At 50.9% G+C, this 11,406-nt stretch overlaps 1 protein-coding gene across 1 annotated transcript in view; it reads right to left on the bottom strand.

The window, feature by feature from the left end:
• Positions 1 to 3,768: 3,768 nt before the first annotated feature.
• The window catches only part of Napsa (napsin A aspartic peptidase), a 15,376-nt gene continuing 7,738 nt past the window's right edge, over positions 3,769 to 11,406 (bottom strand). The window contains exons 2-9 of the mRNA XM_031386431.1: positions 8,855 to 8,990; positions 8,650 to 8,773; positions 8,392 to 8,510; positions 7,649 to 7,848; positions 5,481 to 5,603; positions 5,239 to 5,383; positions 4,770 to 4,868; positions 3,769 to 4,073 (exon numbers count right to left, since the gene is read on the bottom strand). Coding sequence (XP_031242291.1) covers positions 3,834 to 4,073; positions 4,770 to 4,868; positions 5,239 to 5,383; positions 5,481 to 5,603; positions 7,649 to 7,848; positions 8,392 to 8,510; positions 8,650 to 8,773; positions 8,855 to 8,990 — 1,186 coding nt within the window. The 3' untranslated portion in view covers positions 3,769 to 3,833. The remainder of the gene's footprint in view (positions 4,074 to 4,769; positions 4,869 to 5,238; positions 5,384 to 5,480; positions 5,604 to 7,648; positions 7,849 to 8,391; positions 8,511 to 8,649; positions 8,774 to 8,854; positions 8,991 to 11,406) is intronic.

The raw sequence follows: 11,406 nt of genomic DNA, 5'->3' as shown, positions 1-11,406 counted from the left end.
GGGGGGGGGGGGGGAGAATATCACAACAAGAGAAGCTGACAAAAGAAAACAAATTGCCTAGAGCCCGGGCAGGCAGAACCTGCACTGAAAAGGCAAATGAACAGATGAGCAGTGATTGGATGCAGCGAGCCCAAGAGATTATTAACAATCCTTATTGGGCCGGGGCAATGAGGGGGGAGGGTCTCAATTCGGGTGGGGGCGGTACAAGGGAACTGGAGGTGGAGTTGGAACTTGATTAAATAAAAAACTGACAGGAGACAGTCGAAGCGGAAGATACTGGGACGCTAAGGTAAAGGAAGGAAGGAAAGGCCTGGGAGCCTCTGGATGAAAGCTAGGGAGTGGCCGAGGCTGCAAGGTGTGGAGTTCAGGGAGGCCTTTAGGTTACATCCCAAGGAGCTGAGATGAGCCCCACCAGGTCCAACTGGAAGTTGCAAACTTGGACTTCGTTAGATGGGGCTGGAGGGTCCGGATGAGCGGGAAGAGACATAGGCAGATGGGCAAGGTCTATATCTTATAGGAAACATCTTCAATAGTCCAGAGGAAGATGCGACTAGTAAATGGATGGCAAAGTAGGGCACTAAAAATGAGCATTTAGAACGCCAGAAGCTGCCAGGCTGGTGGGATGGAGTTTGGGAAATGAGACACCTGTTAGGGGAAGGACACTCATTGCTGGACACGGGGGTGGGGATGGGCTGGAATAGAGAGATTCATTGTCAGAGACCTAGGAAGATGGTCCACCAGGTCTTAGGGGAGGGGCAAAAGTTGCCAGCTGGTGGAAGGGAGGGAATGAAGCCTAGACAACAAAGATTGCAGACAGGAGGGCCAAAAGATGGGTAAAGGAGTGGGCTGGCACCAGGCATGCAGGAAAGAGCGCCACCAGGAGCAGGGCAACAGCTTCTCAGCCACTAGGTCAGACAGGACCATTGGGAAGGGGGCGGGGTTATGGAGGGGAAAAAGTGAGAAGCCAGAGACCTCACACCTCCGAGCGGGTAGGCCCCGCCCTCTGGCGGTCCTAGGCGCAGGGCTGGCTGTGCGCGGGTGCAGTGGCTGCGGCGGGGGCTGCAGCAGGAGGAGGCGCCTGCGGGAACGAAGAGGGCGGGTCACGGCTGCGGCGGTCGCTGGCTCCTCGCCTTCCTCTGCAGGCTCAACGCGGGTTCGTATTCCCATCTCCAGCCCCGTTCCCGCTAAAGTGTGCCTGTCACCTTTCTCCGTTGTCTCTGACTGCCATCCTACCTGTCCGCACTGTTTCTCCATCTCTGTCTCTATGTGTGGATCTCTCCTTTCTCTTTGGGTCTTTGTCCCCCTCCTCTAGGTCTCAGGCCCCTCTCTAGGTCACTTATCTTCTCTTTCTGGGTCTCTCTCTCTCTCCCTCTCTCCCCCTCTCTCTCCTTCTCTCTGGGACTCTGCCCCTCTCCCTCTCTCTGGTTTTTGTCTCTCCCTTTCTGAGTCTCTGTCCCCAGTTTCCTCTCCCTGCCCCTCCCTGGGCCTCTGTTTTTCTCAGGGTCTCTGTCTTCCTCTCTCCCTGGGTGTTGGTTCCTCTCTGTCCCTGGGTCTCTTGGTCCTAGTCTTGCCTTGGTCTCTGTCTCCTGCTCCCGATTTTTAGTTCTGCTGTTTCTGGGTTCTCTACCTCAGTCTAACCCCGGCCTGGTAATAATTGAGTCTATGCACTCACGGGAGAGTTGCAGAAATGGAGCCTGTCCTACAGACCCGGGAGTGTGACCTCACCCTCCCTAGACCCTGGAGCCCCCTCCTCTGGAGACTTCAATACTCTGATGGATCCGCCAGGGCAGAAAGTAGAAAGAGGTGCTCACTGCCCACTTTGTACTCCTAAATGCTGGCATATAGAAGAGAGACTTTGCTGTGAGGGAGTGGGTGTGGGTCCCAGGTCAGTTAGGGATAGGGTTGCAGGGTAAGGCAGGGTCGGGGTATGCATTAGAGGCTGAAGTATGGACTAGCACAAGGACCTAAACCACAATCCTGTCATACCTCACCTCCACCCTGACTTTCTGCTTTTAGCAGCAGCCACACACACGATCCAGTTACCAAATAAATGAGTGTTTTGGTTTTTTTCCCCTAAAGGTCAGAAGTTTGGAGCTAGGTAGAGGCTGGTGAGAGGAAACAGTGAAGACTTGTGAGGTTAGAAGCAGGCAACAGTTTGAAACTCATGGAGGACTAGGAAGCTTGGGTGTCATCATCACTCCCAAGGCCTCACCAGGGTGTAGGGAGAGGGGTTGGTCACTAGAGAATCACCTCCCTTCCACCAGAGGCTGGATGAAGCTCCGTTACAGGGTGTCCAGAGAGGAACAGAATCAAGGCTGAGTGAGAGGATGTAGGAAACATATCTAGCCCTTTCTTGAGACTCTTTTCTCAGTCCTGAGTCACCTCATCCATCCTCATCCTTTCTCCCAGACACCCTCTGTCATCTCTCTGACTGTACCCTCCTCTATTCCCAAGGCCATGTCACTAGGGACCAGTCTTCCCCTCTTGGACTTCTAAGATTCCTTTGTGCTCCACCCCTACCTACATTCCATCAGTGCAAAACCCAGGAAAAAGCCTCAGTAAATCGGAGACTGTGGAAACTCACAGCATATTACCGCCCCCCACACACACATACACACACAGCCAAGCTGTGATGGTGCCTGCCTTTAATCCTGCACTCAGGAGGCAGAGAGAGGCATAGCTCTTTGCTCTTTGAGTTCGAGGCCAGTCTGGTCTACAGAGTGAGTTCCAGGACAGAGAAACTATAACTTCAAAATCAAAAAACAAAACAAACGGGGGCTGGAGAGAGGGCTCAGCGGTTAAGAGCACTGACTGCTTTTCTGAAGGTCCTGAGTTCAAATCCCAGCAACGACATGGTGGCTCACAACCATCCCTAATGAGATCTGTCACCTTCTTCTGGTGTCTAAAAACAGCTACAGTGTATTCACATATAAAATAATAAATAAATCTTTTTTAAAAAAACAAAACAAAACAAACAAAAGACACCACACACACACACACACACACACACACACACACACACACACACACACAAAGTACCTTGTCCCTCCCCAAAGCTCAAAATCAAGGGGGATCCTTCTGCTGCAATCTTTGGTTCCGTGCTCCCTGTCTCACTAGACGTAGTCTGTCTTCTAGTTCCCAGAGCTTGAGCCTCTGCCCCCTCCCCGTACTCACCCCAAGTTTAGGCGAGGAGGGGACTGAAGGGATCTGGCGGCGGGGAAAGAGTGACCGGGGGAAGAGTGACCGTGCCCCGACACCTCTGGGCAGCGAGAGACTTGCCGACGGAGGCTGTTACATCACCACCGGAGGAGGGACAGCCCCTGCTCCCCACAACCCAGGGTCTTCAAGCTCCGCCTTTATGTCCGACCCAGGAGCCTTGGAATCCCCAAGGAGAGGGTAGGACGCACAAGGTCCGTAGGATGGTGACTCCTTTCCTTAGAACAAGGACTGGAAAACCCTTTACCGATGTAATCCCCACTGCCACCTGTCGCTGTCATCGCGACCGGTCGCCTCCCACGCTTGTTGTGGCTGTGGCCGCCTCCAGTGGGACGCCAACAGGGAGAGGACTACAAAATCCGTGATGCTCCGCGGTGTACGAGCCTTTGACTACAGGCAGAGGGGGCCAGAGGCTTCATGGGGATTGTTGTTCCCTCTCGCGGGCGCGCACCCTGCGATGGGTGCTTCTCTTCCCACCACCCCTGTTCCTTAACTCCAGAGGTCAAACGTTCACTTTCCCTCCCCGAAAGTTACCCAAATGGTATCCTTCCATGGAAAGTTGATTTTTCTTTTAATTGGAAAGAAGCATAGCTGCTGTGGCCCTATGTGCTTGTATCCTAATTAGGGTGTCTTCTGAGGAACTGCGCCTGCGTAGCCCTTCCTTCTGCCCGTCCTGTTGCACGAGACTGAGCACGCGCCAGTCCCACGCGCGGGCGGATGTTTTTGTCTCCTCGGTCAAAGACGGCCACATAGGTCCCCAAAAATACATCCCCGAGGATCCAGAGGGGCCCCTCAGGCTTGGGGATGTCCAAGGCCTGGAAGCCCAACAGGCAGAGGCCAACATCGCTCTGAAAAATCTGCAAGGTGACAACACAAGACACTGTAACAAGGGGCTCCGGGTTTGATTGTCCCCTCTGCACCCAGAAGAGGACAAGGAATATTTCTAGCTGAGCATGTTGCCATCAGTCAGTGATGGCAGTGCTCCAGAGACAAAGGCGGGAGGGTGGGGAGTTCGAGGCCAGCCAAGGCTATACTCGTAGTAAACTCCATTTAAAAGGAAGGAAGGAAAGAAGGAAGGAAGAAAGAAAGAGAGAAAGAAATGAAATGAAAGAGGGTTATGAAATGGCTCAGCTGGTAAAGGTGCTTGCTGCTAAGTCCTCAGACACCCTCATAGTAAGAGAAAATTAGATTCCTTTAAATTGTCTTCTGACTTCTATATACATGCTGTAGTCAAGGGCAGGCTCATACACACAAAATAAATAAAACATCTTTGAGAGGAAGAATAGAAAAGGAAAAGCAAGGTCCAGGCTGGGTACTGGCAGGCCTTTGATCCCGGCCCTTGAGAAGCTGAGGCAGGAGAATCTCTGAGTTTGAGGTCAACCTGGTCTATATTAACAATTTTAGGCCTGCCAGGCTACACAGTGAAAGTCTGTCTAAGAGCACCCTAACCAAGGCGCCTGCGTTGGAAACCTGGGCCTGGTGGGTCAGAGCCCCAGCTCCACCCTCTCAAGCTCAGTTTTGTTACTTTGGAGTCACGAGGGCGGCCACCTTACCTTGATGACATAGTCATGGCCCGTGAGGTTAAACCAGACTCCACCAAGGCAGAAGGAGACAGGGGGAAGCTCTGGGATCTTGGAACACTGAATGAGGTACTGCAGAAGAAGAGGAACAGTGAAGGTAGATGGGTGATTCTTGCTCTCCTCGAGCGCCTTGGGTGGCTCCCTAGGGCCCTGGAGTACAGCTTATCTGGGGCAGTCAGGTATTCAGGGTCTCCTGCAGAAAAGGTAGGCTTCTGCTATTAAGGCCAGTTCTCCATGTTGCTCCCCTGCCCACCTGGAAGGCTTCCTCCTACTGCCTTCTCCCCTATCCCTCAGACCTCCAGACCCACCTGCCCTCTCTTTTTTTTTTTTTTTAACTTTCTAGTTATCTGCTTCTCTCCCTTAGGCAGCAGCTTCCCACCAGTCTACCACCAAATTCCCAAGACCCTCCAGCACACCCATCAGCACCGGGAGTGGTCCTCACCTGCCCAGTCAGGAGGGGAAATCCCCCAATGGCCTTATTCAAGGCCCGGATCTCCTCACTAGGTCCTGTGATGAGGGATGTGCCTGTATCTAGGATGGCACCACAGCCCTGGGCACAGACACTCAGCCCCGTGCCAACCTTCACACTGTGAGGAAAGGATAGAGCAGGAGCTATCATCAGAGGCAGGGTCTGGGTGTCCAGACCCTCCGCTCAAGCCCCATGAAGCCAGCCAGGCTCCTCACCTCTCCATGTGGACCTGCCAGTAGGCGGGGATGGTGACTGGTATGAAGGTGAGGGGAGGTACATAGTGAGCTGGGTCTGAGCCCCCCAGGACCAGCTCTCCTCCATCAGACCCTTTAGAATCCCTGCAGAAGCAAAGTGTAGTTAAGAGATTGGTGTTTCAGCTGGGCGGTGGTGGCGCACGCCTTTGATCCCAGCACTTGGGAGGCAGAGGCAGGTGGATTTCTGAGTTCGGGGCCAGCCTGGTCTACAGAGTGAGTACCAGGACAGCCAGGGCTACATAGAGAAACCCTGTCTCAAAGGAAAAAAAAAAAAGAGAGAGATTGGTTTTCATCTGTTGGTTTCCAAGGTGGCCAGGGATGGGACTTCCTCCTGTTGGCTTCTAGATGAGTGTGCTGGCTAGTTTTGTGTCAACTTGATAACAGCTAGAGTCACTGAAGATTAGGGAACCTCAACTGACAAAATAACTCACTAAGATCAGGCTATAGGCAAGCCTGTAGGGCATTTTCTTGATTAGTGATTGATGTGGGAGGTGACACCCTATTGTGGGTGAGGCCTCCCCTTGGGCAGGTGGTCCTGGGTTCTATAAGAAGGTAGGCTGAGCAAGCCATGGGAGAAAGCCGGTCAGCAACACCCCTCCATGACCTCTGTTTCTGTCTCTGGGATCATGCCTTTGGTGGTTTGAAAGGAAATGCCCCCATAGGGAGTGGCACTACTATGAGGTACGGCCTTGTTGGAGGAGGTGTGTCTCTAGGGGTCTCTGAAGCTCAAGCCAAGCCCAGTGGCTCACTGACATTTCCTGCTGCCTTCAGATCAAGATGTAGAACTCTCAGCTCCTTCTCCAGCACCATGTCTGTCTGCAGGCTGCCATGACAGTGATGGACTAACCTCTGGAACTGTAGCCAGCTCTATTAAGTGTTTTCCTTAATTAAAGAGTTGTCTTGGTTATGGTGTCTTTTCATAGCAACAGAAACCTTAATTAAGACCCTGCCCTGTTTGGGCGCCTGTCCTTATGTCCTTCACTGATGACCAGTGATTCAGAAGCATGAGGTAAATAAACCTTTTCCTCTCCAGCTTGTTTTTGGTCACAGTGTTTCATCATAGCCATAGTGACCCTAACCAAGACAGTGGGGTGGGGAGTGCAGGCAGGTCCTAGATATGGGGACTAGGGACTGGAAGCAAGACAAAGATGACCTCGAACTCCTGATCCTGCTTCCACTTGCCAAGCGCTGTGCTGACAGGCATGTGTGACATGAGGAGGCCTTTTTGAATATAAGGCTGTGCCTACTAAAAGCTGGTGAGTAATGGCTGGCCCTAGCTCTGAGCAGGGCTCTCCAGTGAAGTGCAAGCTCTCTTTGGGGTGAAGAAAGGTTCTTAAGTGCAATACTCGTCGAACGGGCACGGAATTTCCTGTTTAATTTCAAAATTGGGGGCATTGTGAACCCATGGTGAGCTTGGTTGGTATGTCCTGAGTCATCACTTAGGTTGTGGGTTTTTGGTTTTTTTTTTCTTGTTTTCCTATATTGGGTAAGCACTTTCCTGAATGCAGGTGGAAGCTCTTGTGTTGGGAGGCTGACTTCCTTAAAGGACCACTGGACTTCCTGTGTTGATAAGTGAGTGGGACTTCCTGAAGGAGATTTCTTGGGGGATGGGGGTGGGGGTGATGTGACTGTGTGCCAAGCCAAACAACCACCATCTTGGGAGTTTAGCTGTGCTCTGTTGCAAAAGTTCATCCCAGCTGGCCTTGTTGACTTTTTACACCCCTCATGGAGGGCTGAGGGGAGCCATGGGATCCTCACCTGAGTATGCAGCTGCCCCCCACCTAGGCAACTCTGCTTCAACTGCTCCTGGCCTGGGAGAGGTGCTATAGTATACAGACCAGGGAAGACTGGGGGAGGCTCCATCTATGGAGCTTCCGGGAATCCCACATCTCTCTGGGTGAAGGCTTTTCAGGGACAGCCTTTGAGGGGGAGGAGCACACACACCGTTGTGATCGAGGCCTCACCTATGCTCTGGAAGGAAGTGGAATAAACTGATTTGTTCCCCAGAGTGAACTGTGGCAGAAGGGTGCCTAGGTATCGGGACACCTTAGGAGGAGGGTAGATGCCCTTAGGAAGGGATTTTAGCCATATTTACACTCTCAGGTATGGAGATAACTCCCACACAATACCTGTTGAGGTAAAAAGAGAAGATGGGCTTCTCCAGCAGCCCCTGCTCCACCAGAGCGTCCAGAGGAGGCTGAACTCCGCCCACAGCCAGAGTCGGGAAGCCGAGGCCCAGAATCCCATCAAAGGGGGCGAGAGTAAAGACCAGGCTGGGCTCCCACAGAGCCTCTCCAAATGTCACAGAAGCACTGTGGATCCCTCCGATCTAGGGATAAATTGATGTGGAAACAGTTACTTCTAGAAACACATTACTCTCCTATGGCTGAGATCGTGCTTGGGATCACTGGGAAAGCAATCTAAAGGGTCCCGCTCCTTCCTTTGCTCAGGAGGCTCCACCCCGCCATTCAGGAAGCTCTACTTCTGAGGAGGCAGTATTGATCCGCAAAGGAAGCCTCTTATCTTTTTTTTTTTTACAAGTCCCACCCTCTTTCTCAAGAGGCCCGGTCCCACTCCTTCACCAGAAGCGTCATCCTCTTGCGAAGGAGACCCCGTCCCTTTGCTAGAAACCTTACCTCCTTTCCCAGCAGACTCTACCTCTTTCTAAGACGCTCCATCCCTTGCCCAGGAGACTCCCATCACTATGACTTCCCCTACCCCCACTCCCACCGTCACCCACCCCACATCCATCTCTTCTTAAGAATTTCCTCCCTGTCTCCTATCAGGGTCTGCCTCCTCAAGCCCCTCCCTGAACCAGATGGTGGTGGATTCTGGTTCTAAACTGAAGTCTTGTGTAACTGAAGTCACCCACAGTCAGATTCTCCTGGCTCAGGATTCCACTCAGCCGCCCGGTCCCATACTGAATGGCAAACTTGGTCCCATTGGGCCGAAAGGAACTGGAAGCCTTGGGGTTAAAACGATGGTGAAGCCCTAATTCAGGATATGAGAAAGGTGTCAGTCAGGGCATGTGAGGCTCAGCACCTATGAGAACAGCCTAGGGAGCACCGAGACCAAGTCCCCCCTCTTCTCCCATCGCAACCCTTTTGCCTTCTTCCTCAGGGGAACTCACAGCAGGCCAAATTGAAGTAATGACATCTCGTGGACGGAACCCAGAAGTTGGAAGAACCAGTGTCAAAGACAACTGTAAAATTCTGAGGAGGTGTTCCCAAGCCAATGTTTCCAAAATACTGGGTCTGGTGGCACAAGAGAACACGGGATAAATGAAGAGCTGGATATTCTGCTGCAAGAGTGGGAACAGGGGCGCTGGGACTCACGTTCATGAACTTGGAAAGAGGCACAAAGGAGGGGTTGCCACCAGAGGTGGGGGTCCTAGAAAGCTCTGCTGGCTGTTCCCATTTATTCAGTGGGCTTAAGATCCTGTGTCCAGGGTGGATTCGTTGAAGGGGAACTCTAAAGAAAGAGAGGCAATTTAAACAGTGACAAACCCATACATCCAGAAGACCCTCCTGTGATAGATGCCCTCCATAGGACCTGAAGGTAATGATCCCCAAGGTCCTGTAGGAGCAGTCATCGACTGCAGCTCCATAATGACCAGGAAGTGCTGCTGAGGACAGTGGCACAGCCCTGCAGGAGAGAGGATCCGTCGGGTACAGACTCAAAGACCTGCCAGTATCCACATACCTTAAGGTAAGCTATTCTCCAGGAACCAGCATTTCCTGTGGGGTCCAAAGATGCCCCCTACCCCAAAGTTGATGGGAAGGGAAGCTGGTTCACTGAGTGGTTAAGGACACGTGGGGAGCCAGCAGAAAAGCTGAACTCTGTTCCCAACACCTGTATTGGGTGGTTGACAACCACCTGTACCTCTAGCTTCAAGAGATCCATCAGCCATTTCTGGCCTTTCCCAGCACTGAGCTCACCTGCACATATGCACACATAGACTCACACACAAGCATATCATTAAAAATAATGGTTGAAAGTATATATAAAAGATGTGCCAGAGTGGGATGATACCCAGGAGGGACTCCCCTTCTCAAAGAAGGGGAGGGGAATAGGGGAAGAGATGTGTGTGTGGGGGGGACTGGGAGGAGGGAGGGGCAGACATTGGGATGTAAAGTGAATAAATAAATTAATGAAAAAGTATATATAAAGTATATAGGCTGAGCAATGGTGGGGCACACACCTTTATTCCCAGTACTCGGGAGGCAGAGGTCAGATTGGTCTACAGATCAAGTTTAAGAACCACCGAGGCAGCCGGGCAATGGTGGCACATGCCTATAATCCCAAATCGAAAAAACAAAAAACAAAAAACAACAAAAAAAAGAAAGAAAAAAAAAAGAAAGAAAGAAAGAAAGAAAAGAGGGTAGCAGAGGCAGAGAAAGGCAAAGAGAAGGAGAGAGTAGAGAAGTAGGGGCTGGCCAGGACCACATGGAGAGATGGAGGTGGGGAGGGAATGGGGAAAGAGAGAGGATGAACAAGAGGCAAGGGAGAGAAGCAGGAGTAAGAGCCCTCCTTTAATTCTTTTTTTTTTTAAAGATTTATTTTATTTATGTGTATGAGTACACTCTAGCTGTACAGATGACCGTGAGCCATCATGTGTGTGGCTGCTGTTGAACTCAGGACCTCTGGCGGCCCTGCTCGCTCCGGCCCTGCTTGCTCCGGCGTAATTTAGTGCAGCTGCCTTCAGACACACCAGAAGAGGGCGTCCTATCTCATTACAGATGGTTGTGAGCCACCATGTGGTTGCTGGGATTCAAACTCAGGACCTTCAGAAGAGCAGTCAGTGCTCTTAACCGCTGAGCCATCTCACCAGCCCCCTCCTTTAATTCTTGTCAGTTTCTTTCTTGTTGCCTTCTTTTTGTCTTGCCGTTGTGGTACTGAAGACCAAACACACACACAGTCTTGTAGTCATGTTTGGCAAATACTCTACCACTGAGTCATGCCCTAGCCCCACACTGGGAGATTCTCCACAGGGGCTCTACCTCCAAGCCATTTCTTAATTCCTCTTTTTATTTTATTTTTTTAATTATCTATTTTAAAAAAATAAAATCTATATTCAGCCAAGCAATGATGGCACATATCTTTAATCCCAGGACTTGGTAGGCAAAGGCAGATGGATCTCTGTGAATTCCGGGCCAGTCTGGACTACAGAGTGAGGTTCAGGATAACCAGGACTACATAACCTGGCAGCAAGCACCTTTACCCGCCTAGCGAGCCGGGTTTTTTCCAGCTGGCGTGTAATGGCATAGTCTCCCTCATCAGTGTGTATGCCTGATTGCATGCTGTCGTACAGTAAAGGTGAGGTTAGGCGCTGTTGTCTACATCCTCCTCCCCCAAGAACGGGAAACAAAGTCATTGACGCCCCCAAGAGTTCACATTGCAACAGGAAGCTCTTGGTCCTCCCTCCCCTCCACAAGGCCCACGTAAAGAACTGTCAGTGCTGGCTGGAGAGACATGGCCCCATGGTTAAGAGCACCGGCTCCTCTCCCAGAGGGCTCAGCTTTGATTCCCAGCACTCACTCACCGGGCACCTCACAATGGTCTGAAACTCCAGCTTTATGGGATCTGACACTTTCTTCTGACCTCTGCAGGCTCCAGACATGTACATAGTGCACAGATATACATGCAGACAAAACAGCCACACATCTAAAATAATTTTTTAAATCTCAAAAAAAAAATTAAGGTAGTTAATGTAATTGTTAATGTATTGTATACATGTGTATATATATATATATAATGTATATGTATAATTTAAATATTTTATGTATTTATTTTTGATATTTTATATCATACTTTTTTGTTTGTTTGCTTTTTGGGACAGGGTGTCTCCCTGTAGCCTCGATGGTTCCTTTTTTTTTTTTTTTTTTTT

Source organism: Mastomys coucha, unplaced genomic scaffold (genome assembly GCF_008632895.1).
Source record: "Mastomys coucha isolate ucsf_1 unplaced genomic scaffold, UCSF_Mcou_1 pScaffold21, whole genome shotgun sequence".
Taxonomy (NCBI): Eukaryota; Metazoa; Chordata; class Mammalia; order Rodentia; family Muridae; genus Mastomys; species Mastomys coucha.
Note: the sequence above shows the minus strand (reverse complement) of the source record. Positions and strands in the feature narration are given on the sequence as shown.